This window comes from Schistocerca serialis, chromosome 9 (genome assembly GCF_023864345.2).
Source record: "Schistocerca serialis cubense isolate TAMUIC-IGC-003099 chromosome 9, iqSchSeri2.2, whole genome shotgun sequence".
Lineage (NCBI taxonomy): Eukaryota > Metazoa > Arthropoda > Insecta > Orthoptera > Acrididae > Schistocerca > Schistocerca serialis.
In genome coordinates this window covers 258,975,055-259,002,492 of record NC_064646.1, presented here as the reverse complement: position 1 = coordinate 259,002,492, position 27,438 = coordinate 258,975,055, and the positions used below count along the sequence as shown (strand labels likewise).

Sequence of the window (27,438 nt, the reverse complement as noted above, 5' to 3'; positions counted from 1 at the left end):
GGCCAGGCCCGGGGAGGGGTGATTGCCTGAGCTGATACCTTCTGACCATGCCGATTGGTCCCTCCGTCTGTTTCTCGGGAGGTGTGACCTGAGGTGTAAACATTCACCTAAGGCGGGAGTGCCCTCTGAGAGGGTCCCCACAAGGAAGGAGCGCGCCATCGGAGACGCTGGCAATCATGGGGGATTCCTCCGCAATGGATTCTACTCCATCTCTTTCGACTTCGACCCAAAAACGGAAACGTGACCAGCCAACAGTGACAAAAGTACTACCGCCTGCCCCACAGTTCCTCGTAGTTTCTCGAACTGAGGACGGAAAGGATTTTTCCTCTGTCAACCCTTTCGTTATTCAGAAGGGCGTAGATGCCATAGCCGGATCTGTCAAATCCTGTACCAGGTTGCGTAACGGCACCTTATTACTGGAAACTGAGAATGCCTTTCAGGCACAAAAACTGCTTCGGGCCACCCTCCTGTACACGTTCCCTGTCCGGGTGGAGGCCCACCGAACTTTGAATTCGTCTCGTGGTGTGGTCTATACTGACTCCCTCGACGGATTGACTGACGAGGAGCTTCAATCATTCCTCGCTGAGCAGGGCGTGACGGCTGTCCATAGGGTCATGAAAAAGGTCAACAATGACCTTGTACCGACCCGGACAATTTTCTTGACCTTCGATAGTGTTAAGCTGCCATCGCGCATCAAGGCGGGCTACGAGGTTATTTCTGTTCGCCCCTATATCCCGACACCTACGCGCTGCTACCAGTGTCAGCGTTTCAATCACACTCGACAGTCTTGTTCCAATGCGGCTAAATGTGTCACCTGTGGCAGGGATGCCCATGAGGGTGACTGTCCACCTCCGTCTCCTCGTTGTGTGAACTGTCAGGGTGACCATGCAGCATCCTCCCGCGACTGTCCTGTCTATAAGGAAGAACGCTGTATCCAGGAAATTCGGGTCAAAGAGAAAGTGTCCACCTCGGCTGCTCGCAAGCTATTGGCTAGTAGGAAGCCCACGCTGCTCCCAGCGGGGAAATACAGTACTGTCCTCGCCTCTCCTCGGACTACCCGGGAGGTAGCAACCCAGACATGCGATCTGACCTTCAGCACCACGGTCGTCCGTTCGGCCAGTGCTAAGATCGCGCGGTCGACGTCTCCTCTTCCTCCCATCACCCCACAGACACGAGCACCTTCTTCAGCTTCTGCTAAAACGAAGACACCGAAGTTAGATGCACGGGCCTTCAAGAAGGAACCATCCCGTGCAGACTTCCTCCGTACCTCGACCTCACAGCCTTCGACCGGTACTTCCACTACACGTCCTTCCAAAAAGGCGCATAGGAAGCACAGTTCTCCTTCCCCGCCACGGCGCATTTCTTCTCTTGCGCCACCCAGCGGCTGCCGCCCCAGGCCGTCATCCGTTTCGCCTGGCCGCACCGCTGGTCGCCGTACATCTGGCCGTTCACTGGCGGAGGAAGCTCCCCCTCCCGGCCATCCTCCCGAGATGGCCGATGACCCTATAGACCCAATGGACGATGACTGTCCGCCTACTGATAGCGGCGGCAGTGCTCGCTCGAAGCCAGGCCCTAAGCGGCCTTCGAGGTGACCACTTCTCTCATCTTTCTTTTCTTACGATGGCACTTATTCACTGGAATATTCGCAGCATTCGCTCCAACCGAGAGGACTTGAAGTTGCTGCTCCGCTTGCACCGTCCGCTTGTCGTAGCCCTCCAGGAAACGAAGCTACGCCCATGCGATCAAATTGCCTTGGCACACTACACCTCTGTGCGTTTTGACCTACCCCCTGTGGTAGGTATCCCAGCTCATGGAGGGGTTATGTTGCTGGTCCGGGATGATATTTACTACGATCCCATCACGTTGCACACCGGCCTGCAGGCAGTTGCCATCCGCATTACTCTCCCCACTTTTACGTTTTCCTTTTGTACCGTCTACACTCCATCGTCATCTGCCGTTACCAGGGCAGACGTGATGCAACTTATTGCTCAGCTACCTGCACCATTTTTGTTAACTGGAGACTTCAATGCCCACCATCCCCTTTGGGGCTCTCCAGCATCCTGCCCGAGGGGCTCCTTGTTAGCAGACCTTTTCAACCAGCTCGATCTTGTCTGCCTCAATACTGGCGCCCCTACTTTTCTTTCGGACACATCTCACACCTATTCCCATTTAGACCTCTCTATATGTACTCCCCAACTTGCACGCCGGTTTGAGTGGTATGCACTTTCTGATACATATTCGAGCGACCATTTCCCGTGTGTTATCCATCTCCTGCAGCATACTCCCTCTCCGTGCTCCTCTCGTTGGACCATCTCCAAGGCAGACTGGGAGCTCTTCTCTTCCAGGGCTACCTTTCAGGATCAAACCTTCACAAGCTGCGATCGTCAGGTCGCACACCTCACGGAAGTCATTCTCGCTGCTGCTGAATATTCCATCCCTTACCCTACTTCTTCTCCACGTCGCGTACCGGTCCCCTGGTGGACCGCAGCATGTAGAGATGCTTTACGTGCTCGTCGACGTGCTTTACGCACCTTTAAGCGCCACCCTACAGTGGCGAATTGTATTAATTATAAACGATTACATGCTCAGTGTCGTCGTATTATTAAAGAAAGCAAGAAAGCCAGCTGGGCTGCTTTCACAAGCACCTTCAACAGTTCTACTCCTTCTTCTGTTGTCTGGGGTAGCCTGCGCCGGCTATCTGGCACTAAGGTCCACTCCCCAGTTTCTGGCTTGAAGGTCGCGAATGAAGTCCTTGTGGCCCCTGAGGCTGTCTCCAATGCCTTCGGCCGCTTTTTCGCCGAGGTTTCGAGCTCCGCTCATTACCACCCTGCCTTCCTCCCCCGCAAACAGGCAGAGGAGGCTAGGCCACCTGCCTTCCGCTCCTCGAATTGTGAAAGTTATAATGCCCCATTCACCATGCGGGAACTCGAAACCGCACTTGGCCGATCACGGTCCTCCGCTCCAGGGCCTGATTCTATTCATATTCAGATGCTGAAGAACCTTTCTCCTGCGGGTAAAGGTTTTCTTCTTCGTACATACAATCGCATCTGGATTGAGGGACATGTTCCCGCATGCTGGCGCGAGTCTATTGTTGTCCCGATTCCTAAGCCGGGGAAGGACAAGCACTTGCCTTCCAGTTATCGACCTATCTCGCTTACCAGCTGTGTCTGTAAAGTGATGGAGCGAATGGTTAACTCTCGATTGGTTTGGCTGCTCGAGTCTCGACGCCTACTTACCAATGTACAATGTGGATTTCGAAGGCGCCGCTCTGCTGTTGACCATCTGGTTACCTTGTCGACCTTCATTATGAATAACTTCTTGCGGAAGCGCCCGACCGCGGCTGTGTTCTTTGATTTGGAGAAGGCTTACGACACCTGTTGGAGGGCGGGCATTCTCCGCACCATGCATACATGGGGCTTTCGCGGTCGCCTCCCTCTTTTTATTCATTCCTTTTTAATGGATCGACAGTTTCGGGTACGTGTGGGTTCTGTCCTGTCCGACACCTTTCGCCAGGAGAATGGGGTGCCACAGGCCTCAGTTTTGAGCGTCGCTCTCTTCGCCATCGCGATCAATCCAATAATGGATTGCCTCCCAGCTGATGTATCAGGCTCCCTTTTCGTGGACGATTTTACCATCTATTGCAGCGCGCAGTGTGCACGTGTCCTGGAGCGCTGTCTTCAGCGTTCTCTTGACCGTCTTTACTCCTGGAGTGTCGCCAATGGCTTCCGTTTTTCTGCCGAGAAGACGGTCTGTATTAACTTCTGGCGCTACAAAGAGTTTCTCCCACCGTCCTTACGACTCGGTCCCGTTGCTCTCCCACTCGTGGAGACAATCAAATTTTCAGGCCTTACCTTTGACAGGAAACTTAGCTGGTCTCCACATGTGTCATATTTGGCCGCCCGTTGTACCCGTTCTTTAAATGTCCTCCGTGTTCTCAGTGGTATGTCGTGGGGAGCGGATCGAACCGTCCTACTTCGTCTATATCGGTCGATCGTCCGCTCCAAGCTGGATTATGGGAGCTTCGTATACTCCTCTGCACGGCCATCCATCTTACGCCGCCTCAACTCCATACAACATCGGGGTTTACGACTTGCGATCGGAGCATTTTATACCAGTCCCGTAGAGAGTCTTCATGCTGACGCTGGCGAATTGCCACTCACCTACCGGCGCGATATACTGCTTTGTCGGTATGCCTGTCGGCTACTGTCAATGCCCGACCATCCGTCTTATCGTTCCTTTTTTGACGACTCTCTTGACCTTCAATACGGGTTGTATGTCTCTGCCTTGCTACCCCCTGGAGTTCGCTTTCGTCGCCTCCTTCAACACCTTCATTTTTCACTCCCTGCAACCTTTCGAGTGGGCGAGAGCCGCACGCCACCTTGGCTCCAGGCTCAGGTCCGCGTTCACCTCGACCTCAGCTCGCTCCCAAAAGAGGTCACCCCCGGTTCGGTCTACCACTCCCGTTTTTTGGAACTTCGTTCGAAGTTCAACAACATGACTTTCATTTATACAGATGGCTCTAAGACCAATGACGGGGTCGGGTGTTCCTTTATTGTCGGGGCACAAAGTTTCCAATACCGGCTCCATGGCCATTGTTCGGTCTTCACAGCTGAGCTCTTTGCCCTCTACCAGGCTGTTCTTTACATCTGTCGCCACCGACATTCTGCTTATGTCATCTGCTCAGATTCCCTGAGCGCCATCCAGAGCCTCAGTGATCCGTACCCGGTTCACCCTTTCGTACACCGGATCCAACGCTCTCTTCAGCAGCTGGTGGACGTCGGTACGCCGGTTAGCTTTATGTGGGTTCCTGGCCATGTCGGTATCCCTGGGAACGAAGCTGCAGATGCCGCGGCCAAGGCTGCGGTCCTCCAGCCTCGGACAGCTTCTTGTTGTGTCCCTTCGTCCGATTTTAGCAGGGTCATTTGTCGGCGCGTTGTGTCGCTGTGGCATGCCGATTGGGCTGCACTTACCGACAACAAGCTTCGGGCCTTAAAACCTCTTCCCGTGGCTTGGACGTCCTCCTCACGCCCTTCTCGGCGGGAGGAGGTCGTTTTAGCAAGGTTAAGAATTGGACACTGCCGGTTCAGCCATCGCCATCTGCTGACGGCTGCGCCGGCGCCGTTCTGCCCATGTGGGCACTTGCTGACGGTTAGACACATTTTAATGTCCTGTCCTGATCTTAACACACTGCGCCTCGATCTTAACCTGCCTAATACTTTCGATGCCATTTTAGCGGATGACCCACGAGCAGCTGCTCGTGTTCTTTGTTTTATCAATTTGACACACCTCGCTAAGGACATTTGATGATGTTTTTTAATCCTATGCCTGTCAGTCTGTCTTTTATTGTGTTTTCCCTTTTAGTTGTTGTTGTCAACTTGTGCCTCGCGGTGCATTCTTAGAGTAGTCAGGGCGCTAATGACCATTGAAGTTGTGCGCCCGAAAACCACAAAACAAAAACAAACAAACCGCTATATTTACTCTTTGACGCAAATGTAATTTTCAAGAGAAAAAAGTTCGTGTTCTTCTATAATGTTCTCGATTGTTAATGAATGTTTTTTGAATGTTAACGAATGTTGTAGAATACAACTTGACAATAACACATGTCACATTGATCCACAATCTAGTAAATTGATTCTAACCGCTCGTAGACACAGTGTAAATAAGATTTGTTGTGTGAGCGAAACCTTTAGCAACAGAAAATTACATATAACTACAAACAAATCAGCGAATACACAATATGGTACAAGGCAAAGGTAAAGATTATTTAAAACGATTGATATAATGATGATCCAGCCGTAAACTTCCCACCAGAATTCCAAAGTTCTCTTAAAGCTCCCGGAATGCTTTAGCAAGAAAAAAACGTCTAACCAACAACATGTTTTGCATGAAATGAAATGTCGTGTGGCTAGGACCTCCCGTCAGGTAGACCGATCGCCTGGTGCAAGTCTTTTGAGTTGAAGCCACTTCGGCTATTTGCGCGTCGATGGGGATGAGATGATGATGATGATGATGATGACGATGATTACGATGATGATGAATACAACACCGTACCAACGGTTAATCAGTCTGTCAAAAAACTTAACTTTTCGTACATGAATTCTCACTGCTAGCACCAATTCCCGTTAAGGTCTAGGCAGTACTAGGAACGCAGAGTTTTTTTTTATTTTCTTTCTTGATTCCTCCGCTGTTGTAGGCAGCCTGTGCTCTTTCGACTATAAACATATTCGATCTAATGCTGTACTGTTCGAGTTCTGGTAAACTTTACTTCTGATGATAAAAAAAAAACATGGCTTCATTTCATGTTGTCAATTAAAACACACTCGTGTTCTTTACACCAAGTTGTCATAGTCTACCTTTTTTTCTGGAAATCACTTCATCGCGTGAAGTTGTGAAGTGCGCACATCCAGACGCAGACCTCTACACCTAATGAAGGCACACGTGTCAGTAAACACTTCGGCTTCTGTCGGTAGCATTCGCGAAATATCGTATGCGCTTTCGTATGCAGCAGCAGGATGGGGGTGGCTGGGCCACACCACGGAATCTTGTTATGCGCTAAAAGCAAGCCGGCCGCTGTGGCCGAGAGGCTCTAGGCGCTTCAGTCCGGAACCGCGCTGCTGCTACGGTCGTAGGTTCGAATCCTACCTCGGGCATGGATGTGTGTGATGTCCTTAGGTTAGTTAGGTTTAAGTAGTTCTAAGTTCTAGGGGACTGATGACCTCAGATGTTAAGTCCCATAGTGGTTAGAGCCATTTGAACCATTTGAGCTAAAACCAACTTGTAAATCGGCACTAACAAACCATCTACATCTACATCTATACTCCGCGAGCCACCTTACGGTGTGTGGCGGAGGGTACTTATTGTACCACTATCTGATCCCCCCTTCCCTGTTCCATTCACGAATTGTGCGTGGGAAGAACGACTGCTTGTAAGTCTCCGTATTTGCTCTAATTTCTCGGATCTTTTCGTTGTGATCATTACGCGAGATATATGTGGGCGGTAGTAATATGTTGCCCATCTCTTCCCGGAATGTGCTCTCTCGTAATTTCGATAATAAACCTCTCCGTATTGCGTAACGCCTTTCTTGAAGTGTCCGCCACTGGAGCTTGTTCAGCATCTCCGTAACGCTCTCGCGCTGACTAAATGTCCCCATGACGAATCGCGCTGCTTTTCGCTGGATCATGTCTATCTCTTCTATTAATCCAACCTGGTAAGGGTCCCATACTGATGAGCAATACTCAAGAATCGGACGAACAAGCGTTTTGTAAGCTACTTCTTTAGTCGATGAGTCACATTTTCTTAGAATTCTTCCTATGAATCTCAACCTGGCGCCTGCTTTTCCCACTATTTGTTTTATGTGATCATTCCACTTCAGATCGCTCCGGATAGTAACTCCTAAGTATTTTACGGTCGTTACCGCTTCCAATGATTTACCACCTATGGCATAATCGTACTGGAATGGATTTCTGCCCCTATGTATGCGCATTATACTACATTTATCTACGTTTAGGGAAAGCTGCCAGCTGTCGCACCATGCATTAATCCTCTGCAGGTCTTCCTGGAGTACGTACGAGTCTTCTGATGTTGCTACTCTCTTGTAGACAACCGTGTCGTCTGCAAATAGCCTCACGGAGCTACCGATGTTGTCAACTAAGTCATTTATGTATATTGTAAACAATAAAGGTCCTATCACGCTTCCTTGCGGTACTCCCGAAATTACCTCTACATCTGCAGATTTTGAACCGTTAAGAATGACATGTTGTGTTCTTTCTTCTAGGAAATCCTGAATCCAATCACAAACCTGGTCCGATATTCCGTAAGCTCGTATTTTTTTCACTAAACGTAAGTGCGGAACCGTATCAAATGCCTTCCTGAAGTCCAGGAATACGGCATCAATCTGCTCGCCATTGGCTATGGCACTGTGAATTTCTTGGGCAAATAGGGCCAACATATCCGCATGGACAACACTAACACACAGCGCAATAGCGTCCATGACCGCAGGGACCAGACCAGAGTGCAAACGCAGCTCGACAAACAATTAACGACACACACGAAGGGAGCCAACCGGAACTATGATTACACGAACGTCCAAAATAAAACAGAAAACAATATACTAACCCGTAACAAAATCATTGTTAGGCTATCATAACAAAAATACAAAAGAAAAAGGCTGTAACAAAATTCATAAGCCCTCTCTCTCTCTCTCTCTCTCTCTCTCTCTCTCTCTCTCTCTCTCACACACACACACACACACACACACACACACACACACACACACACACATTGTTGTGTCAACTTAACAAATGGAAAGATTCAACCTTTAATACACATTACCTACACATCTCAAATTACCACACTATACTGACAAAAAAGACTTTCCTTTTTCTATTTTCTGTTGTTTTACTTCGTTTACTGTATATTTCTTTTTCTTTATTCACATCTGTTTTGCTTTTGTTTACATCTCAAAGTAACAACCATTAACTACCATTTATTTTATTTGTAAATACTTAAAACCAATATACCATTTCAGTGCAATTTATTTTTCTTTCTTCCCTATTTTGTTATCAAATCAACTACGAAGGAAGTAAATAACTTGAAACGTACTTCATATAAACAGCTGAAATAAATAAACACAGCAATAAAGTAAAAATCTGCAAAGGGCAAAATGTGCACCTTCAAGAAATTCACACTCATCCATCAGAAAAAGGATGAAAAATGCCGAAACGTGCCCATAGATTCTCTTCTTCTAAGAAAATGGGACGCCTACAGCCGTCCCCAGAATCTTCTTTATTTCTTGGCTCCCAGTTTTGGCGCTTCGATGCGCTACCTTTCGGCCGTAGTTCATGCTGAAGGCGCGCGGAGTGGCCGCATGGTTAGAGGCGCCATGTCACTAATCGTAGAGACCCTCCCGCCGGAGGTTCCGAGTCCTCCCTCGGGCATGGGTGTGTGTGTTGTCCTTAGCGTTAAGTTAGTTTACGTGTGTGTAAGTCTAGGGACCGATGACCTCAGCAGTTTGGTCCCATAGGAATTCAAACACATTTTGATGCTGAAGGGGGCGACACGATTCCTATACATATCGCATCAGTGGCCAACATAGCTGGTTACGTAGACTATATGTAAACTTTGGTGCCATAGTTCACAGATAGCCTGCGTAACCAGTTATGTTGGCCACTGATTCGGTACATATAGGGATCGTGTCAGCCCCTTCAGCATCAACTGCGCCCTGAAGATGGCGCACTGAAGCGCCGAAACTGATAGCCACAAAATAATATCATAAGGAAGGCTGTAGGTGTTTAACTTTTTTACAAAAGTAGACGACCGTGGTCCCCAACACGTCCAGTCAAAAGGGTCGACATACAAAAACGTGATTCTGTTCTTGGAGCGCCTTCGCACTCGATAAATTAGTCCGAAACCCAGTCCCCATTAACTACCAATCCCGTTAATACCTCATGCGCTACTACATCCTTGCACTGTACATTCTCTCCTGCTGGAACTTCGATCAGTCCCCGCTAACCAACGACGATATCCGTAGTAGTATATACGCTTCGTATCAGTCCTATCCACAAACGCTCCGCCTGACCTAACCGTTCCATACCTTCACTCTTCCATCATCCATCATCCACAGCAATAACTGTTGGCCGCTCACTACAGTTCCATAGGTCCCATCGCTGTGAACATAACTCCATTTCTTGCTTGAAAATTTTCATTTTCTTGTATAAACAGCATCATGACTATAGCACAGCAGTATCTCTAATTACATTTTAATTGATTTAATTTTTTAATCATATAATATTTCAGTTATGTATACTCTTTTAAAGCAGAACTTATTCATCTATATTATCAACAAACAATTTGGAAACATTACAATCGTTTGGTAGAAGAGTGATTTTATCCGATACCAGCCCGCCCCCTCGATGGTAACTTAGATAACAACAATGAAAAACAAAATCAGTAGTTACTTGAAGACATCAGCAAGCCTCACTGCCAAAAATCCGTGCTGCATCAACTACTATACCCTTCTGAAAACTCGAAAAGAATTCTCATACTGACACTAACCAATCAACCCCGCGACGAGGTGGCTCACATATTGCAAACCTAAAATATCATATGTTTGTGTCTTTTTTTATTCGTTTCTTTTTTCAGTATTTAGACGGTTTTATGCTGTCCTTCATCCTTACCAATTTTATATTGATCATACGACCCCTATGTAACCACTGCACCCGAGATTCTTAGAATCTATTTGGACTATTTTATACTGCCCTTACCATTTCGTTTCTCCTCTATTTCTCCTTCCTACGACAAGTTAAAGATCTCTGGATGCCGCAGATGATGTTTCACTATGAAACTTCCTGACAGATTAAAACTGTGTGTGGACCGAGACTCGAACTCGAGACCACTGCAATTCGCGGGCAAGTGCTCTACCAACTGAGCTACCCAAGCACGAATCACGACCTATCCTCACAGCTTCAATTCTGCCAGTACCTCGTCTCCTACCTTCCAAACTTCACAGCTGCAGAGTGAAAATCTCATTCTGATATTTCACTAACCGGCCATCTCTTCTGCCAAATGTGCTCCTTAGATTTCTTTCTTCACTCATCATTTTTTAGTGCTTCTTTGATACATATGCCGCTCATTCCTTTCACTTGCTCTACTATTTTCTTTACGTTTGGTCAGAAACGTTAGATTATCTGTAAACGAATGGAAAAACTGGTAGGAGCCAGCTAAACTGGTAGAAGCCAACTTCGCGGAAGATCAGTAAGGTTTCCGTAGAAATGTAGGAGCACGCGAGGCAATACTTAGAAAATAGGTTAAGGAAAGGTAAAACTACGTTTCTAAAATTTGTAAACTTAAAGAAAGCTTCTGACCATGTTGACTGGAATACTCTCTTTCAAGTTTTGGAGGTGGCAGGGATGAAGTACATTGAGCGAAAGGCTATTTACAATTTGTACAGAAACCAGATGGCAGCCATAAGAGGGGCATGGAAGTGAAGTATGGTTGAGGAGTGGTTGAGAAAGCATCAAAGGAAACAAAAGAAAAATTTCGAGTATGAAATAAAATCCAGAGAGAAGAAATAAAAACCTTAATGTTTGCCGATGACATTGTAATTCTGTCAGAGACAGCAAAGGATATCAGTTGAAGACATATCTGAAGATAGCAATAACAGAAACCGGTAATAGTTAAGTGTAGAAGTTTGTGTGATCAGAACGGACCTGTAGAATAAAGTGACAGTAAAGGACTTGGACGAACAGTTGAACGGAATGGACGTTGTATTGACGGGGAGATACAAGACGAATATCAACAGAACCTAATGAGGATAATGGAATGTAGTCGAATTAAATCAGGTGATGCTGAGAGAATTAGATTAGGAGATGAGACACTTAAAGTAGTAGATGAGTTTTGATATTTGGGCAGCAAAATAACTAGTAGTAGAGAGGATATAAAAAGTTGACTAACCATGGCAAGGAAAGCGTTTCTGGAGAAGAGAAATCTGTTAACATATTACAGATTTAAGTATCAGGAAGTCCTTTCTGAAAGTATTTCTGTATAGTGTAGCCATGTATGGAAGTGAAACCTGGATGATAAACAGCTTAGATAAGAAGAGAATGGAAGCATTTGAAATGTGGTGCTACAGAGGAATGTTGAAAATTAGGTGGACGGATAAGGTAAAGAATGAGGAGGTTCTGCGCAGAATCGGAGAGGAAAGGATTAAGTGGAAAACACTGGTAAGGAGAAGCGACTGTAGAGGGCAAAAACTGTAGAGGAAGGCAGAGATTGGAATACAACCAGCAAATAATTGAGGACGTAGGTTGCAAGTGCTACTGTGGGATGAAGAGGTTGGCTCTGAAGAGGAATTCGTAGCGCCGGCGGGAGTGGCCGAGCGGTTCTAGGCGCTACAATCTGGAACCACGCCACCGCTACGGACGCAGGTTCCAATCCTGCCTCGAGCCTGGATGTGTGTGATGTCCTTAGGTTAGTTAGGTTTAAGTAGTTCTATGTTCTAGGGGACTGATGACCTCAGAAGTTAAGTCCCATAGTGCTCAGAGCCAATTTTGAATTCGTGGCGGGCCACATCAAACCAATCAAAAGACTGATCTCGCCCCAGATAGAATTACAAGAAGCATTGAAGCAATTCAGAGGCGTGCTGCTACATTTGCCCTCGATACGTTAGAACAGAGCTAAAGATATACGGTGTGCTGAAAATTAATGGCTCCGAATTTTGTGTGTCACAGCTATTAAACCCTCTTAAATAAAACCAACTTTATTGACGTTCCACATCATTATTTTGTATGTCTACACATGTATTTTCAACATAGTCACCATGACGACGAACACAGTTCACCAAGTGAGAGACCACTTTGTTGACATCGTCACTGCAAAATGTTTGACTTTATTGACGGAGCCATAACCTCACCTCTGCTTGCACCGCTGTATCACTATTAAGTGAGGTTCTCGAAGGTGTCCATTTTAGTTTTGGAAACAGATGAAAATCGGATGGGGTCAAGTCGGTACTGTATGGATAACGATCGATGACAGTGAACCCAACACAACACATTGCTGCAGACCTCGAAGCGCTCGTGTGTGGTCTTGCATTGTCTTGCTGAAGGAGTGTGTGTTCCATCTGTGGACGAACTCTTCAATGTCCAGACTCGATTCCGAGAGGCTGCTTCTCACGACTGGCATACGTAGTTGCGTTACACAGCGCCTAGTTACATGCTACAATACCAGGGCCCTCTAAAATCTAGAGGCAGAGGACTACAAACATGTAGACATGGAGAATAAAGATGTAGAATACTGATAACGTCCGTGTCCGATTTTTTATGTGAACACAAAAAATTCGGGGACATTTCTTTTCAGCAGGCCCTCGTATAACGGAATACAATCTTAATCCCTAGACGGAATCCGACGCTATTTTCGCTTAACACTACTGGCAGAGTTTAGAGGACTGACATTTACGACAGACTGCAGAACGATTCTCCTGACACCAACGTGCACCTGTCGTAAGGACAAGGAAAATCTGGATTCGTACGAAAGCATATGGATCGTCATTTTTGCCTCGCTCCTTATGCGAGTCGAACAGGAAAGTGAATGACTGGCAGTGGTACTGTGGCGTCTCCTTCCATCGGCTCCATCTGTAGCAGCAGACGACGGGCTGCATAGACTGGAAACTAGCCTGTCTCCCCCCCCCCCCCCCCACCCCAACAACATCGCTGGTCACTTCCGCCGGAGGGAGGACTTACACCAAAACCTCCAGGTGTCAGACTCTCACTCTCAGATCGGTAACAAACATTGTACTGGTATGTCGATACAGCATCAACCAAAACTCCGATTAGCTCGTACTATGTGCTGTCGTCCAACAAAACGGGTGTAAACTCTAATTAAAAGTTGCACCACAACTACTGAGCTCAGGAAAAGCATAGCTGCAAATAACAAATACCTGTAGCTTACGTGGGGAAGTTGGCAGAGCGTTACATCGTCCTACCAAGGGTCGTCTGTTCAAACCCGAACGATGACTTTTTATTGTATTGTGCCTGAAAGTGTTATACGGGACTATTAATACTTCCGGACGCGTGATGCGATTCTCTCTTTAATCTACTGTTCCGACTGTTTATGTTTATTCTGTGAAACTACAAATGTACCAGCTGCTTCATCACGAGTGGTATCTGTCCTGTCCTTCATGTCCGACAGAAAACCACACCTATCTATGCAAATGTACTCTACAGGTTTGTTGCTTTCAACCAACAAAGCGAAAGCAGACTGCCAAAGGAATATTTCTGCGAAATCTGAAAAGTCTGTTTAGCTGTCGGGAAAATGTTTTCCCGTATAACAGTTCCACGTGTAAACAGTTAAACGAATTGTCAGTAGCGGTGTTTGAACGTGTGACGTTTTGTACTATGGTCTCACACGCTACAAACTCACAAGCGCGAGATCTACAAAACTATCACTCACTAATACGCTTTTCACGTCCTCTGTCGTTCTGGTGTTACTTTCAATTATCGTTTACGCATGTTCTACTGGACGACAGCACGTAGCACGAACTGAAACGGTGTTTTAGTTGATTATCGACATACAACGTTTGGTATCGATGTTGAGTGACTGACATCTGGAGGTTTGGGTGTTCGACGGCTCTGTCGCAGTCCATGTAAGTAGAGGACTGCTACCTCGTTTTTCCCACGCTGTCGGAAGACGGCTGTAAACCATTCGGTCCGCCCGGTCCAGAGCCTCCATCCCGAGCAAGGGCCCTCCCCGCATGGCTGTTCCAGCAAGCCCCGTCATTTATTGCCGTTTTTCTTAACTAGCACGCCGCCGTTTTTCTTAACTAGGCATGTACCCCTCTTAAGGGTATAGAAGGGAACAACCACTCTTACAGAACAAGAGAACTTCCGCCACGCACCATGTGGTGGCTTGTAGATTCTGTATGTTGATGTAGAAGAAGGAACCTGTGGACGCTCTTTCTCGCTGAACCGAGGCCTATTCAAAGCTACAGGCAGTGTTACCCGGTGTTAGCGTAGGGGTGACTAATTTTTTGTCAGATGTGTTTAATTATTCCTCGAAGCCTCTCTCATTACATACTTTTCCTTCATCAAGTCATTCTGTACAGTGGTGATTGTAGTATTTGGCAATGCCAAGCTTGTGTGTTAATGCCAGTCATCTTGTGCTCCGCAGCATTGTGGTATTCTACTTTGTCTTTAGGGTTGTTTGTACACCTGCAGATTGTTGCACTACTTGAATTGAGGTTCACCTTACCATCTTAGCGCATTTAACACATCTCGATTTTATTCTTCTTCACAACAGATGACTGAACCTGTCCAGTTTAGTAATCTAACTGTTCTATGTATGTTATAAATCTTATTCATCAGTTTCCATTGTATTGTTCATAACCGTTTCTGATATATTTTTGTTGTTGAGACGACTTAACCCACCCAGTTGGGTTGTTCTAGTGTTTTGCATATGTAACGAGGACACGATTTTAATAATGTACATTTTTTATATCCGTCATTCACGATAGTTTTCTGTGATCACTGTGACTGCCTTACATTTGAAATGCAGTTCCTCTGGTATTGCACATAATTGTTCCCTTCCACATTTGTTTCTTCCAAGCTCGTGTAAATTATTTGAATTACTGTGTGGTGTCTTTTACACTTAAGTGCATCTCTGTAATTCGTTCACCTAAAATAAATCTTACTAGAGCGTTCATGCTGTAAATAAGGTATTAAGAAATGTTTGATTTTAATGTTAAACTGAGCTTGTGTCTGTGTCCGTTTGTTAGATTACTCTCTCGCACTCTGAAGCGATTATGATATCCTACAACTGATGTATCGCAACCCATATATGATGATCAGGGTATTTTCACGCTTTACTTCATTCGTTGAGAGGCCGTGCCTGGACACTCCAGCATAGCGCAGCCTGTTTTTGTGCTCCCTCAGTGTACTATTGGCAGTACTTGGCCCAGGCAGTCGGCGAAGTGTTTGTCTTACAGAACGTACCTTTTAACGTCGTTTTTTTCTTTTTTCTTTTTTTTTTTTTTTTTGTGGCGATCAACCATGTCTGAGTAATGACGCAGAGAGATTTCTGTCATGTGGTGAGAATTAGTTACGAAGACGTTTCTGGTGAACTTTCACTGTGAGTTACATATCTTATGTATGTATTACACGAAATAAAATGATCGCAAGGAATTGTTGGCCGAGAAACGACGTCGAGATCAAATGATTACGCCCGCACAAGCAACCCTATCTCAAGTGAACAATATCTCTGACCTACCGGGACTCGAACGCTTAGCCCGCGATTTGGGGCAGCTACGCTAAGCACTATAACACGATATGCGTGCTTGCACTACGTGCATGTTTTAGGGCAGGGATGTCTAATCCACGGGCCACATGCGTCCCAAAGCAAGCATCAGTGCGGCCCAAGAGGTGAGTCTCTACCATACGACTGGTAAAAGAAAATAAATTCCGTTATGATAAACTGAATATTTTCAATCTGGAACTCCGGCTGCACTATACTGTTCTCTCGTTGGTCAATACCGTTTTTTTTTCAGCAGTTGCTGTTAGTAGTGTTAAGAATATTATGTGCGGCCCAAAAGTACTCGTCTTCTTCCAAGTAGAGTTGCGCTCTACGAAAACTACGGCTACACTAAATAAATGACGCGGTAAATGGTGGAATTACCGGTAGAATTAGTAGCATTGGTAGAGAAAGAAACATAACTCTATGAGAGAAACTGGAAGCCGACGATATTTTCTTTAATTTGTTTGGTTGTTTGCTTTTGCACATAATTAGAACCTCACATCATTCAGTCTTAGTCACTGTGTATTTTATACCCTTAAAGAATATGAGTTGCCTTCTACAAGTTTACAGCCACAAATCTGTATGACAGAAAAATCCCAGAATCGTGGTTGCCTGGGGAAGAAACCAGTGACTAAACTGCACCCGATGTGGAAAGTCTGTCGCTAGTAAGCTCTGCACACGCTGCAAGTGATAAGGGTAGTAACAATTGTCATGGAGAGTGTCCCACACGGTCGTCTGACTTACCCTGTACGGGCGGGCCAGCTGCCTGGCATGGTGGTCGCCTTCCACAGTGTTAATCACATCTCCTCCCAACCTGGTGTCAGAACACTTCGGGTACGTCCTTCATGATTTCCTTCTTCCTGTCTCAGACAAACAGCGAAACACTGTTACGAGCATAGAATGCTGTGGTTGTTGTCCTAATACAACCTTGCTGCCCGTCAGCCGTTCCCATTTGCCTTTCCGCAAGTAAATACCATGTCGGCAAGCTCTCGATTCTAATACGGAACCATTGTGTACAACGCTGTATCACATCCACCACAAGGTGACTCTGCAAGAGAAGTAAATCGGACATAACATTACCAAGTATTATGGCAGACGAAGGCGCTAGGACATGACATATTAGGCACAGTACCACACTCTAGAAGGAAACCATGCGTACGGTACCTGTGGCTACATGGTACAGCGCATACTAGACCGCAGTCTCTGTAACAAAGTATGATTGAATAAATTTTCTCTGGCATAGAAACCATGCATTTCCGGACATAAGTTCATTAGGCCTTTTTTGTATCGTATCCCCTCATCGATCAGCAACAAAGGAAGATACGATTATACACCCAACCGGTTGCAGATTACTGTTTGGTACATTGACCTAGCTTTCGACATCAACTGAGGGTGCCTTCATCAGAATGAAGCTATCACAGACCGTATACGTACACTGCGAAAAGCAATGGTCCGAATTTAGAGCAGCCATACTCAAGTCAAAACTAAAATTTATGTAACTTCGATGAAGTACTAAAGCGATGTTTGATGTATTTCTTGTTTTGAGTTCTTTTACCTTTTTGTTGAGGAAATTTCGTTTTCTAGCACTATATGACAAATATGTGTTATTTTATTTATTTTTTATTATAATCGCCCTCTGTTTCATGTTACAAATCAACAATGTTCATATAAAATCTGAATTAAACGCTTACAATTTCAATCTTGCTATAAATGCGGTTTGCCGACCGGGGTGGCCGAGCGGTTCTAGGCGCTACAGTCTGGAACTGCACGACCGCTACGGTCGCAGGTTCGAATCCTGCCTCGGGCATGGATGTGTGTGATGTCCTTAGGTTAGTTAGGTTTAAGTAGCTCTAAGTTCTAGGGGACTGATAACCTCAGAAGTTAAGCCCCATAGCGCTCAGAGTCATTTGAACCATTTTTAAATACGGATTACTTTTAAGTAACAGACAGGAGCAAAACTATGTAGAACAGAAATGTTCAGTAGGTTACCTGACCCTTAATATATCCTCATTCAGTTTCTAGATGGTACACCTTTTCTGGATTTTAGGTGAATCTAGTAAGGCACTGATCAGACACATAAAGAAAGCGATCGTTAAGAGGTAACCCCCGATTGGTATACAACACACCTAACGTACAGGTATTACCGGTAACACATTAACTGAGCAAAGCTACTAGGAAAAGAGCCGTAATCTACGCCTCCTTACACTGAAGTGCCAAAGAAACTGGTCTAGGCATGCGTATTCAAATACAGATATCTGTGAACAGGCAAAGTACGACGCTGCCGTCGGCAACGCCTATAGAAGACAACAAGTTTCTGGCACAGTTGCTGGATCGGTTACTGCTGCTGCAATGGCAGGTTATCAAGATTTAAGTGAGTTCGAACGCGTTGTTATAAATGGCGCATGAGCTATGGGACACAGCATGTCAGAGGGGGATTTTCCAGTATGACACGAGTGTACCCTGAATATCAGGAATCCGATAAAACATCAAATCTTCGACATCGTTATTCCTGGAAAAACATTCTGCCAGAACGGGACCAACGACGACTGTAGAGAACCGTTCAAAGCCACAGAAGTGCAAACCTTCCGCAAATTGCTGCAGATTTAAATGCCGGGCCATCGACAAGTGTCAGCGTGCGAACCATTCAACGAAACATCATCGATGTGGGCTTTCAGACCCGAAAGCCCACTCCTGTACTCTTGATCTCTGCACAACACACAGCTTTACGCCTCCCCTGCATCTGTCAACACCGACATTGGACTGTTGATGGCTGGAAACTTGTTGCTTGCTCGGAGGAGTCTCGTTTCAAATTGTATAGAGCGGATGGACGCGTACGTGTGTGGAGACAGCCTCATGAATCCATGGACACTGCATGTCAGCAGGTGGAGGCTCTGTGATGGCGTGGGCCGTGTGCAGTTGGAGTGATATGGGATCCCTGATACGTCCAGATACAACTCTTACAGGTGAAGCGTACGTAAGAATCCTATCTGATCACCTGCATCCATTCACGTCCACTGTGCATTCAGACGGACAATTCCAACAGGACAGTGCGACACCCCACACGTCCAGAATTGCTACAGAGTGGCTCCAGGAACGCTGTTCTGATTTTAAACAATACTTCTGGCCACAACTCCCCTGACAAGAACACGTTTGAGCGTAACAGGGATGATTAGGAAGCGTCGTATTTCCTCTATGCTGGGGTGTTCTTCAGGATCTTCCGGTACCAACTACTGCTAGAACATTGTCAGAGACCAGTGTCGCGTTCTCTTATAAAGGGGAGTTTTCCCGTGTGAGTGCTGAGGAAGTGGGAGCATTGGTTAAAATTCTTGTGGCTATCATTGGTGGGCCATCGTCATAGGCTAATATTCCCGCGCTGATGCAGAAGGAGGAGCGTTATTGGCTAAACTCTTGTGGATACTATTGGCTGCTCATCGTCATTGGATAGAAAGGCACTATCCCACATTTACGCTCGAGAAGGGTTATTGGTTGAAATTCCTGCTACTGCTATTGTTTGGCCGTCGTCATTGCCTAGATGCGAAAGGGACAGAGCAAAAGAGGGGGGATGTTTATCCAAAATATTACTGTCAGCCTAGGTGTCTTGCAGCGCGTTGTTATGTTGCTCTCGTACCGCGCCGGCATATTCAGTTCCTTGATGGCGGGGACCAACGATGCCGGAAGCCTATAGCCGTGCTCTCTATTGAAATTACATGTATTCTTGGAAATTTCAACCTCTTCTCGGACCTTTCCTCTATATGTCTTTGTTACCTTTGCCAGCCCACGCACGTTATTAAAATCGATGTCAGAGCGACAGGTCTCATGACGTTCCACTACTGCAGATTTTACACTTTGTATTAGCCGTGTGTGCCTTTCGCGTTGCTTAATGCGTTCTTCAACAGTTCTTCCCGTTTCGCTTCTATGCACTTTGCTGCTGCCGCATCTCACTTGATAGACTCTTGCATTGTGGAGAAAATTAAGTGCGTCCGTTTTTCTTCGGAAAAAAACAAACGGTAGCCTAACGGAGTTAGAAGGCGGTTCCTCGTCATTCTTATTAGTATAATTAATATTCCGCCTAAAAGGCATGTCGATTGAACAACTGTCATCCCCATTTGCCTTCAATGTCTAAGGGGTCAAAACGCCTATTATTTTAGAGGAAATATGATGCGCCCTGACAACCCAGAAGAATTTAACTTTAGTGACAACGGCCTGGATAGCCTGCGGACTTATATATCTGGGATGCCTTGCAACGTGCTGTTCAGAAGAGATCTCCACCCCCTCGAACTCTAACGGATTTATGGACAGCCCAGCAGGATTCATGGTTTAGATTCCGTCCAGCACAGCTTCAGTCATTAGTCGAGTCCATGCCACGTCGTGTTGCAGCACTTCAGCGTACTCGCAGGGGTCCTACATGATTTCAGGCCGGTGTAGCAGTATCTTTTGCTGTTCAGTGTAATAAGAAACTGATCGCATACGTAAAGAAAGCGATAGTTATGAGGTAACGGCCAATAGGTATTCAACACATCTAACGTACAGGTAATACGGGTACCACTTAACTGACTAAAACTACACTACTGGCCATTAAAATTCCTACACCAAGAAGAAATGCAGATGATAAACGGGTATTCATTCGACAAATATATTATACTAGAACTGACATGTGATTACATTTTCACGCAATTTGGGTACCTAGATCCTGAGAAATCAGTACCCAGAACAACCACCTCTGGCCGTAATAATGGCCTTGATACGTCTGGGCATTGAGTCAAACAGAGCTTGGATGGTGTGTACAGGTACAGCTGCCCATGTAGCTTCAACACGATACCACAGTTCATCAAGAGTAGTGACTGCCGTATTGTGACGAGCCAGTTCCTCGGCCACCATTGACAAGACGTTTTCAATTGGTGAGAGATCTGGAGAATGTGCTGGCCAGGGCAACAGTCGAACATTTTCTGTATCCAGAAAGGCCCGTACAGCACCTGCAACATGCGGTCGTGCATTATCCTGCTGAAATGTAGGGTTTCGCAGGGATCGAATGATGGGCAGAGCCACGGGTCGTAACACATCTGAAATGTAACGTCCTCTATTCAAAGTGCCGTCAATGCGAACAAGAGGTGACCGAGACGTGTAACCAATGGCACCCTACACCATCACGCCGGGTGATACGCCAGAATAGCGATGACGAATACACGCTTGCAATGTGCGTTCATGGCGATGTCGCCAAACACGGATGCGACCATCATGATGCTGTAAACAGAACGTGGAGACATCCGAAAAAATGACATTTGCCATTCGTGCACTCAGATTCGTCATTGAGTACATCATCGCAGGCGCTCCTGTCTGTGATGCAGCGTCAAGGGTAACCGCAGCCACGGTCTCCGATCTGACAGTCCATGCTGCTGCAAACGTGGCCGAACTGTTCGTGCAGATGATTGTTGTCTTGCAAACGTCGCCATGTGTTGACTCATGGATCGAGACGTGGCTGCACGATGCGTTACAGACATCCGGATAAGATGCTTGTCATTTCGACTGCTAGTGATACGAGGCCGTTGGGATCCAGCATGGCGTTCCGTATTACGCTCCTGAACCCACAGATTCCATATTCTGCTAACAGTCATTGGATCTCGACCAACGCGAGCTGCAATGTCGCGTTGCGATAAATCGCAATCGCGATAGGTTACAATTCGATCTTTACCACAGACGAAAACGTGATGGTACTCATTTCTCCTCCTTACACGAGGCATCACAACGTTTCACCAGGCAACGCCGGCCAACTGCTGTTTGTGTATGAGAAATCGGTTGAAAGCTTTCGTCATGTCAGCACGTTGTAGGTGTCACCACCGGCGCCAACCACGTGTGAATTGCATATCACAGCATCTTCTTCCTGTCTGTTAAATTTCGCGTCTGTAGCGCGTCATCTTCGTGGTGCAGCAATTTTAATGGCCAGTAGTGTAGTAGTAAACTACCGTAGTCTACCCTCACTTACGATAGTCTACGGTAGCCTACGGTAGTTTTACAGCTTTAGACCCAGGTAAGCTAAAAGTGTGGACACCGCAGTTTTAGGGCTTTTAGCCTGATCTTTGTCTTGTTGAATTGCAGGTCACCTTGAATATGTTTACTTAAAGCGAGACTGGTTGCGGTGGTTTTGATCGGCATGTACACGTGCGCACAGGCGCTGGACGCGGCGGACGCGGAGGCGGGCGCCTCGTGGAACCGGACGAGCGCGGTGGCGGCGCTGGTGTCCGAGCAGGCGGCCGACGGCTCGTTCGGCGGCAGCGTCGCCTCCACGGCGGACGCGCTGCTCGCCCTCAGCCCCCGGGGACTGGCCTCGCTGCGCGACGTGGGCTGCGCGCCGCACCGCCTGCCCCCAGGTAAAAACACTGCAGCCACCCTACTCCGCAACTACACCCCGCCACTTCACACCTGCTACACGGCAAGCCGGCCGCCACTGGTGTGCAAGACGCCACTGCACATACATTCACTCCCGTAAAGGCCCGTCGACACGTACCGATCTGTCTGCTCATTTATCTGCGCAAATATCTGTCACGCAATAGATCTCTGCAAAGGTGGTATATTCACACGACACGAGTTCCAATCAATCAAAATGATAGTCACAATCGCGTTATTTATTTTGTCGCCAACCGGTTTCAACCCGCGATGGGGTCATCTTCAAGGCAATCTACACCATTTGATCGCTCGCTGGAGTTGTCACCCTGCCTGTGCACTCAGACAGTGTACGCTCTGAGTATGGTAAAATGGCCGTTATTGAGAAGCATGATGAGAAAGCCAAGAATTTTGGAACATTGCAGGATTACAATATTACCGATGAATTTAAATTTTTAGGTAACAAATGTGGCTCTGTAATTATTAATAAAATTGTAACATATGTGCATAGGGTTATGTTAGGATTGAAAGGCTAACTCTTGATGATAAAGCTAACAAGAAGATTTTTGAAGACCAGGGTGCACTGGAGAAAGTACTTATAGCATGTAGCAATAAAATGGGAGCTTTTGATTTGAACCCTCAGAAGGCATCTGGTGTACCTTGGCGTAAATATAGTAGAAGGAATAGGTTTAAGTTTGTAACGTATTCTAAGCCAGAACAAAGTGCAGATATGACGAAAGTTAAATCTTGGACTGCTCTTGAAAAGGAGTGTAAAGTTAAAAATAGGTTGTTTCAAGGGACAAATCCTTTTTATATTGGCCTACAGACTGCCGGTGATGAACCCGAAAATAATGATAATGTTCAGAGTGAAGTTAAATATGTCACATTTATTGCAAGAAATAGTGTATATGGCATTTTGTAAGAGGAAAGGTAATGTAACGTTCTGAATAAAAGTATTTGTTTACAGCTAATGTCTGCGTTGGAGTTTTTTTATGCCAACTGGGACCATATTCGCAATTATCTGGACGACCTACGCCTCGCCTTCCTTGTTCCTGATAGTCAACAGAGGTCTGATGAACTTGCTATTACGCCGGCCGAAGTGGCCGTGCGGTTAAAGGCGCTGCAGTCTGGAACCGCAAGACCGCTACGGTCGCAGGTTCGAATCCTGCCTCGGGCATGGATGTTTGTGATGTTCTTAGGTTAGTTAGGTTTAACTAGTTCTAAGTTCTAGGGGACTAATGACCTCAGCAGTTGAATCCCATAGTGCTCAGAGCCATTTGAACCATTTTTGAACTTGCTATTACCTTTTATGGCAACAAGATTAATTATTCTGTAGCTGTTTTAGTGTTGGAAGAATTGTGGTATTGTAAGCCTAATTTGGAGCAATTAGTGAGTCAATTTAGGGACGCTTGTAGAGAATATGTATTTATGCCAAATGGTGTAAGGTGTGCAAACAGGTATTTTGATTTTAGGCAAGGCCGTTACAGGCCGTTATGGTACAATTATTAGAACCTCAATAAAATAACCTCAAAAGTCATACCTCAGGCAGGGTGACAACTCCAGCGAGCGACCAAATGGTGTAAATTGCCCTGAAGATGTCCCCATCGCTGGTTGAAACCGGTTCGCGACAAAATAAATATCGCGTTTGTGACAGTCATTTTGATTGATTGATTATAAGTAAACCAATCGCTGCTACCTCCACACAACTGTGTTGTCTAAAAATTTACAACTTCCAACTTGCTGTTCGCTAGGGGTGGAAAAAACCGACCGATAAAACCGATACCGGTATTTCAGTTCTGAATACGTAGTATTTTTCTGTATTTGAATGGTCTCGGTTATAACAGGTCTTTTCATTTTATTTTTTTACAATAACGAAGTAAAAAAACCAAATTATCAATTATGCTAAGAAATGATGAAATTTCTCCAGCCGTATTAAGGTGTTTGTTTTAATGGCAGCTAGTTTCGATGTTGTTACATCATCATCTTCTGGCCCATACTTGTTGACAGCAACCATACGTGTATGTCGTCCGGATTGGATGAGTGGTTATAGGCGCTACAGTCTGCAACCGCGCGACCGCTACGGTCGCCGGTTCGAATCCTGCCTCCGGGATGGATGTGTGTGATCTCCTTAGGTTAGTTAGGTTTAAGTAGTTCTATGCTCTAGGGGACTGATGACCTCAGAAGTTAAGTCCCATAGTGCTCAGAGCCATTGGAACCATTTGTTGTAACAACATCGAAACTAGTTGCCAATGAAACCAACACCTTAATACGACTGGAGGAATTTCGTCATTTTTAACATATATTATACTAGTCGACGTCCCAAGTCGCCCGTTTCAATTATGGATAGACGAAAATTATCAAATAGCCATATTAAATAAATGTCGTGTAACTACGGCCTCCCATCGGATAGACCGTCCACCGGGTGCAAGTCTTTCGATTTGACGCCACTTTGGCGACTTGCGTGTCGATGGGGGATGAAATGATGATGATTAGGACAACACCCAGTCCCTGACCAGAGAAAATCTCCGACCCAGCCGGGAATCGAACCCGGGCCCCCTAGGATTGACATTCTATCGCGCTGACAATTCAGTTACCGGGGGCGGACAGCCTTACTCGTATTAACAGTGCCAAAACTATTCTTTTTTAATAAACCTTTCTTAAATAAAGAAGTAATTTTTATTCATACAATTGGCGTTGGTTTGGAAATATTGCGTTATTATGTGAAATGGGAAAACCGATCAGTGCTATTTTAATAACAATGCCGATAGAAACGAGCAACAGATGCTTGCCTAAGAACTGGCACAGCATTTCTGGGACAGTAAAGTCCCTGTCGCCGTGTGTCGTGGCTTTGCAAGGCCTGGCGTGTGTTCAAGACTTGGCTTCCGGCTGTCTATACGGTTTTTTAAATACACATTTAAATATTTTTTCGAAGTGACACAGCGATGGAGTACGATGATTGATTTGCTTTTAGAGATTAAATATTTGTCTGCCATTTCTATGAATTAATAAAAGAGGAAAGCAATTATGGTTATAGTAATAAATCAAAAACTTCACGCTAACTCAGTAATTGTATGCAGTAAAAATAGGAAGTTGCTGATCTGCTGCATGTGTCTACATAATATGCCTTTATCTGCCTTTAGCCCTTGAAAACGGACAAATTAACATGAAAAATACAGTTCTTCAGGCTCAGATTTCACTCTTTGGTAGAGGCTACTCGTAGTGCCCAAATAGTGATAGATTATTTAACAGAGTTTCAAAGAATTAGAATCAACAGAAGAATACTGGTGATTTCTGTACTATTTAACCACGTACCAGTTTTCGAGAAAAGCAGCGAACGGTGCATGAAGTAAGTTTTCTTTCATTGCCTATACAGGGTGTTACAAAAAGGTACGGCCAAACTTTCAGGAAACATTCCTCACCCACAAATAAAGAAAAGATGTTATGTGGACATGTTTCCGGAAACGCTTAATGTCCATGTTAGAGCTCATTTTAGTTTCGTCAGTATGTACTGTACTTCCTCGATTCACCGCCAGTTGGCCCAATTGAGGGAAGGTAATTTTGACTTCGGTGCTTGTGTTGACATGCGACTCATTGCTCCACAGGACTAGCATCAAGCACATCAGCACGTAGCATCAACAGCTTAGTGTTCATCACGAACGTGGTTTTGCAGTCAGTGCAATGTTTACAAATGCGGAGTTGGCAGATGCCCATTTGATGTATGGATTAGCACGGGGCAATAGCCGTGGCGCGCTAAGTTTGTATCGAGACAGATTTCCAGAACGAAGGTGCCCCGACAGGAAGACGTTCGAAGCAATTGATCGGCGTCTTAGGGAGCACGGAACATTCCAGCCTATGACTCGCGACTGGGGAAGACCTAGAACGACGAGGACACCTGCAATGGACGAAACAATTCTTCGTGCAATTGACGATAACCCTAATGTCAGCGTCAGAGAAGTTGCTGCTGTACAAGGTAACGTTGACCACGTGACTGTATGGAGAGTGCTACGGGAGAACCAGTTGTTTCTGTACCATGTACAGCGTGTGCAGGCACTATCAGCAGCTGATTGGCCTCCACAGGTACACGTCTGCGAATGGTTCATCCAACAATGTGTCAATCCTCATTTCAGTGCAAATGTTCTCTTTACGGATGAGACTTCATTCCAACGTGATCAAATTGTAAATTTTCACAATCAACATGTGTAGGCTGACGAGAATCCGCACGCAATTGGGCAATCACGTCATCAACACGGATTTTCTGTGAACGTTTGGGCAGCCATTGTTGGTGATTTCTTGATTGGGCCCCATGTTCTTCCACCTACGCTCAATGGAGCACGTTATCATGATTTCATACGGGATACTCTACGTGTGCTGCTAGAACATGTACCTTTACAAGTACGACACAACATGCGGTTCATGCACGATGGAGCTCCTGCACATTTCAGTCGAAGTGTTCGTACGCTTCTCAACAACAGATTCGGGGACCGATGGATTGGTAGAGGCGGACCGATTCCAAGCTCTCCACGCTCTCCTGACCTCAACCCTCTTGACTTTCATTTATGGGGGCATTTGAAAGCTATTGTCTACGCAACCCCAGTACCAAATATAGAGACTCTTCGTGCTCGTATTGTGGACGGCTGTGATACAATACGCCATTCTCCAGGGCTGCATCAGCGCATCAGGGATTCCATGCGACGGAGGGTCCTCGCTAGCGGAGGACATTTTGAACATTTCCTGTAACAAAGTGTTTGAAGTCACGCTGGTACGTTCCGTTGCTGTGTGATTCCAGTCCATGATTAATGTGATTTGAAGAGAAGTAATAAAATGAGCTCTAACATGGAAAGTAAGCGTTTCCGTACACATGTCCACATAACATATTTTCTTTCTTTGTGTGTGAGGAATGTTTCCTGAAAGTTTGGCCGTACCTTTTTGTAACACCCTGTATAATTTAATATTTTGATTCTATGAATTTTGAACCTCTGTGAGTCAAAATTTTTTCATCTTTGTTCGATCTCTACATGTATTACATACATAGCAACAAAAAAACCGAAAATCGGTTATTTCAGAAACTGGTTATTCTGAGTGGTTTTGACATACAGGTTAAACTGGCGTGGGAAAAAAGAATAATAACCGTAAACCGGTTGTGTCAGCGATAAGCCCCATAACTATTGCCTCCCCGCAATCTGTCGACGCAGAAGAAATTTCAGTGGCAAGCGACTACAGTCTCGTATGATAACCTCAAAGTTTACTTCATTTATTCGCAAATGGCGGAAATTCTGTTAC

The 27,438-nt window shown here is 45.7% G+C and overlaps 1 protein-coding gene across 1 annotated transcript in view; it reads left to right on the top strand.

Annotated features, from left to right (window-relative positions):
- Positions 1-27,438, top strand: part of LOC126419109 (uncharacterized protein CG3556-like) — a 614,423-nt gene that overhangs the window by 559,853 nt on the left and 27,132 nt on the right. Inside the window, exon 8 of the mRNA XM_050086207.1 lies at positions 21,947-22,145. Within this exon, the coding sequence (XP_049942164.1) occupies positions 21,947-22,145 (199 nt within the window). The remainder of the gene's footprint in view (positions 1-21,946; positions 22,146-27,438) is intronic.